The sequence below is a fragment of the Rosa rugosa genome, chromosome 6 (genome assembly GCF_958449725.1).
Source record: "Rosa rugosa chromosome 6, drRosRugo1.1, whole genome shotgun sequence".
Taxonomy (NCBI): domain Eukaryota; kingdom Viridiplantae; phylum Streptophyta; class Magnoliopsida; order Rosales; family Rosaceae; genus Rosa; species Rosa rugosa.
In genome coordinates, this window is record NC_084825.1 from 37,306,486 (window position 1) to 37,312,359 (window position 5,874).

The following is a 5,874-nucleotide window of genomic DNA, read 5'->3' on the forward strand; positions in this document are numbered from 1 at the left end:
AATTTACACGAACGGACCGAATCTGTCGAACCGGAACCGTTCGTATTTATAATGGTAGATTGCAGTTTTGGATGCCTTAACGATCACCAAATTGGCTGAAATTTTGCAGAGGTGATCTATACATTATGACCTAAAAACTGAACGGTTAAGATGTGAAAATGTGGCCTGAAAGTGGGGGAAAACGGGAAATCCGTACCGTCCGCACCTGAGACGCACTGTATATATATATATATATATATATATATATACATATATATATATATATATAAGTAAAGCTCGCAAAGGCGGAGTCTCCCTCTCGGAGCGGTGGAATCCCTAAAAGGACGATGGCAGCGTGGTCATGATCTATAATCATTCATTAGATTAAAGCCCTGCTGATTCAGAATTGTGATCTGGGTCCTATGCAATTACTAGCAAGATCTGTAAGCTCAAAATGGTTGAGCGTCCGAGCTCTTGTGGTTTGGATAATGGTTGTTCGAATCCACCCAGATCTACCCTAGATCGGTGATCTATTATGGGCTCTTCCTTGATCAATTAAGGACCACGAGCTCAAGCTAAAGGAGAAGTTTGTGTAATTACCGGATGGAACAAAATTGATAGAGTTTGAGTAATGACAGTTATTCAAACAAGCAACAACACAAATAAAAGAACACAAGAATTGCTGACGCAGTGTAAACCTCTCCACTGAGGAAACTTCACCGCGTGGCTTTTAATGTAGCCAACACGAGAATCAAATCCAATATGAATCAAATCGTTACAGATCACAAGTAGTGGTATTCAACACAACCACATTGACTAGCAACAATGCTAACTTGCTCACAACTGTAAAAGACCTATTCTAAACAACTATGAAGCAATCTGTATAGATGAAGAAATCTGGACACGCTTTCAGATTCAGTCTTGCCTTGAAGCCTCACTGATCTCAATCACATATGCAAGTGATGAATGCAGTGAACAAGCAATATGATCAATCAATCAAACAAACAATGAGAGTTTTGTAAAACAAGTAGTGCAGACTATGCAGCACAATTAAAATTCTCAATCAGAAAACTCTACATCGTAAAGCAGTTTTCAAAACCTTTTATAGAGGATAAAGATTCCCCCTCTTTCCAATCACATTAAACACCGATTGAGATAAACATGGAAAGATTTTTCAAAACAATATGTAATCACAATCTTTTATCTGATATGTATTCAAAAAAATTCTAAATGCAGATAAGATTTCCTAAACTCCTTTCCTTAAACACTATTTGAATTGGAGAGTTTAGACTCACAATATATGCATCAATCACATGCAAATTGATATGATATGCAAACTAAAAGCTCTCTAAACCTAGACCACATTTTCAGAATTATATGGAGGAAAAAGAATCGTGCACAATCAATGCGTCTAACCCTAATTGATTCCTATTAGGAAAAATCTTTTTAACAAAAGATTGCCAATTAAAATAAACAGACCTAAATCAATTAGGTCTTCAATGGGACGATTTTAACTGGTGAAAAATATCTTTGCATAATAAAATTTAAGAATAGAAAGATACTTTCCAAAAACAAACGTCCTAAAACCTAGGACTGACTCAAGGATTGCAACACAGGTTGCAATCCCAATGCATATGCTGACTCATGAGATGCATTTACCTGTAAAGTATTTGAGATCAGTATTAGGCCATTTTCCAGCTTCTTCAGTGATGAATTGTCATGATATACTTCACTAGCTTTGTATGGGAATGCCAACAAATAACATGTACAAAATTTTGTACTTACAGTTTGCCAATTCAGAGGTGATAAGTTTTCCATAAACTCTCAGAATCTTCTGAATTTCCCCATAGACCTCTTTAGATGCATATGCATAAAGGAGACTTTCATCTGCGAACAATAAATGGTTCAGAGCAGGAGCCTTCTCACAAATAGAATCCCCGGTAATTTTAAAGCATTTGCACTCTGACACAAAAAGGCTGATAAACCCTCGGCATCAAGTAAGAAAAGATATGGGGAGAGAGGGTCTCCCTGTCTCAAACCCCTGAGTGGCACCACATAACCCCTCAGATTTTCTCTCATGACCACAAATGTATATCTCACAGAAGTGACACACAGCATAATCATATCAATCCAAACTGTATCAAAACCCTCTCTCATCATTACCTTCCGTAAAATAACTCACTCCAAACGATCGTAATACATTTTTTAATTTCACAATGTTACATATAATTTTAATAATTTAATGACCGTGTACAAAATAAATTAATAAAGAAACAATTATCCAATCTACTTGGGTTATTTTGCCGGTGTTATTTTGCACTTGTATGACAAGACAACTTGGGTGAAATCCTAGTGTTGTTTCTGTTTATATATGTAGGATGGTTGTGTTTGCTGGTTTGATATGAGATGCAAAGAAGTGATAGACACTATGGAGGTGGGAAATGAAGCTGTTACATCGTTATGCTTCAAGCCAGGTTTAAGAAATCTTAGACCTTTATGTGTTTGTGTGATCACTCTGCAACCAGGTTCGCTTTGATTTTGATTTTGATGTAAATAATGGTGGTGAGCAGTGTCTTAATCCTGCCTTTGTCCATGCAATAGCAGTTCCAGAAATTGATATGTTAGATAAATCAGACAAGATTTGTGTTGTGGCTCTGGGTGATGGTGCAGTTGACATGATTAATATTGAAGCTGAACTTGATTATGTAAGGTCGAAAGGTTCTACAAAATCTCGGAAAGGATCTCAATCAAGATCCAAAGACACCGATCTGGAAAACCTCGGATAGGATGTTATTCATCATTCTTGAATTATTGATATGGATTTTGAAATACCAAAGTTTTGTACGGATACTTGATTAGATTCAAGTATGATATTTTTTTGTGATTACTTGATGCGAACCAAAAATCAGTTGTTATTAATGTTACTAATTATATTTGTATAAATTATTTTTAAAATTGTCCAATATTAATCATATATGGTCACCATGATTTATAAAAATTAAAAGTTAACAAAAATTATAAGGACATAATAAAGATTAAAAATAATAACAAGAGCATTTGAAGAACTTTGTATTACCAAACAATCAAAGCAAAATATTCTCTCATGTCCAATTTGGTCATTCCACAAATAAAAAGCACAAGCCAGTTTGATTTACCAAACACTTTGCCACTGCTGCTGCCACTGACAGCTCTTATAAAAAGCCAGTTTACCAAACACTCAGCAGCTTTGCTTTTCAGCCACTTATTTTCAGAAATAAGCAGAAGCCAGCTTTTCTGAAAAGTCCAGCCATACCAAACATAGCCATAGCAAATCACAACACTGTGTACGATACAAAATGGCTTAATCCTAAACACTCAAATACAACTCACAAGCTACGAAAGCTCCGATCCCGTTCCAATGGTCAGCTGCTGACCATGAAATTTTTGTTCACTCACCGTCCGATTGAAATCGGACGGTTCACAGCTCAGTGATGAGAGAGGAGAAGAGAGTTGTAAACCGTCCGATTTCAATCGGACGGTGATTGAGCAAATGATCCCTGGTCAGTTGCTGACCAGGTGATCAGGACTGATGAAAGCTCTCCTATTGTCATGTTTTGGAGGAGGCACTACCCTCACTCATAGCAAATCACAACACTGTGTACAATACAAAATGGCTTAATCCTAAACACTCAAATATTGAAAACATGGTATATTCGAAAATTAAGTTTTGACCTTATTGGCTTGGGGTTCAGCTGGAAATAAGGACAGCCTTCATAGGCTTCCTCATCCTCTTTCGGCGACATTTGTTGCTCCCATCATCGTTGCCTTCATTGACATCCACATAAGAGGATTGATTCTGATTACCAGCCTTGGGTGATGGAGGATCTTGATTTGGAGTAGCTACACTAGTAGAGGATGTAGTAGCACCATTTTCAACAGCAATATTCTTCGCGGTCTGTTCCTCAACTATAGTCCTTCTATTCTGATTCCACCATGGACTAAAAAGCGAGTAGTATATATAGTCATTAGACTTCGAGGACGAGCCCTTTTTCGCCTTGGCCTCAGGAGCCTCTCTCGTGGTCACCTTGGGCTTCTTGAAAGAAAAGGACTTGTTAGCATTGCTGGTAGCATTGTTGCTGCCAGTATTATGGTAAGACCTAATAAGGGTTATGTGGTGATTGCAAAATGAGTACCCTTCCTTCACTTCCTTTCTACACTTCCACCCTTTTCCATCGTTCTTTTTACATATCTTCTGCTTCTTTAACCCAATTTCATTGCCTTCACCAAACCCTTTTGAATCCTCTTCGACATCGATAATCACTTTGTCAATATTCATCCTGGATGGCAACGCAACGCTGCGTTTTGCATTAGAAAACAACATTTCAAGCAACACTACATATTTTGCCCTGATAATTATGAACGATAATATAAAGAATTCCCAAACACTTGGATGTAGTTCCAAATCGGATAAATTATATTAAAATCGAGGAATAGAGAATTCATGTTACCTTTCTGTAGCTCCGATAGATCCTTTCAAGCTCCCATACACGTTTAAATCTTCCTGAGCTTCCAACTACGTACGTACATGACACACAAAAAAAAAAAAAAAAAAAACGAAACAAAACAAAACAAACAAACAAATATCAGAAATGACAACAAACTAGTTACCTAATCGAGCAAAAAGAGCTCAACACACAAGATTGATGATGTGAAATTTTAGGGTTTTCGAAGAACCCTAATGTCGTCAAATGAACAAAGAGGGAAAACCCTAGTAATGGAGATGCATGCGGAGAAAAATGAAATAAAAAATGAACCGGGTTTTCGTAGATCTATAGAGAAACTGAAAATGAAAAGAAGAACAAGGTGAAGAGATTAACTGACCTCTGGAGGGGGATTGACGTCCCACGGAGATTGATTCAGTCGGCAGATATGTGGCCAGAAGTCTTCCGGAGCTACGTTGGAGCTGAAAAACAGCGGTGAGACATGAAGGTTCTTACGAATTCTCACCATCTTCAATGATCTAGCTTCTAGCTTCAAATAGATAACAACAAAGGGATCAGAGACAGAGAGAGAGAGAACTCTCTCTCTCTATCTGAGACTGAGAGTCACAGAGAAGGCGTGTTTGGCTTTTTGGTTTTTCTGTCTCGGTTACTCTCGTGGGTAATCAGACTGGGAAAAGAAGAATGGGGTTGGTCTTGGGTTTACAGATCTCATATCTCACAGACCTGGATATATATACTCATTTTTTTTTCCTATTAATTTTTGTTGCCTTTTCAGCCCTTCGTGTTTTTCATTTTCCTTACACGATTTTAGCCTTGGAATTTTTTTTTTTTTGGCGGACTATTCATGTGAGGTTGGGGAGTGGGGTGCAGAGGAGTGAAAGCTGTTGAGTTACATGTGTTGTCCAAAACTTAAAATTAACATAAAACATAGGGAAGACCCCAATTTCTATTTAGTCATTTACCCTTGCACACATTACAATATTAGGTATTTTCTTTTTCCGAGTATTTTATTTTATCTTAATAACAAATAGAAACTCTCGTCATACCCTTATTTTTGACTTTATCGTTAAGTACTTTTTAACATATAGTTGAAATATTGATACAAATTCACTACTGGTAAAAACACTTGATGGCTTTTTGTTGATCAGTATGGAGTTGGCGGGAAGGGATGTTTGGTTAGTGATCAGATGGCTTGCAGGATTGGTTTGTGCAATTTGATTGTGAGGATTTACTTGCTTTCTAATATGTTAATTTAATTGTGATAAAGACAATTAGCGAGTCAATTGTCTGAACAAATGTAGAAAACTCTTCTATGATTCTGTAAAATTACTAATTACTTGCTTTTTTATCATTACGTTTTTAAGGTTCAGTTGGTAGACTAAAACAGTTAAGTATTTGATAAAGCAGCAACCAA

General features: G+C 36.9%; 1 protein-coding gene across 2 annotated transcripts; it reads right to left on the bottom strand.

The window, feature by feature from the left end:
• Positions 1–3,555: 3,555 nt before the first annotated feature.
• On the bottom strand, positions 3,556–5,144 carry LOC133718698 (uncharacterized). Of its 2 annotated transcripts, none has more exons than XM_062145568.1 (3): positions 4,840–5,144; positions 4,467–4,531; positions 3,556–4,295 (listed from the first exon to the last, which is right to left on the bottom strand). In XM_062145568.1, the coding sequence occupies exons 1-3, from the start codon at positions 4,966–4,968 to the stop codon at positions 3,707–3,709; spliced, it is 783 nt and encodes a 260-aa protein (XP_062001552.1). In that variant the 5' UTR covers positions 4,969–5,144; the 3' UTR covers positions 3,556–3,706. The 2 variants fall into 2 exon arrangements, with proteins under 2 accessions (XP_062001552.1, XP_062001551.1); XM_062145567.1 differs by having other exon boundaries at positions 3,556–4,313.
• Positions 5,145–5,874: the final 730 nt, after the last annotated feature.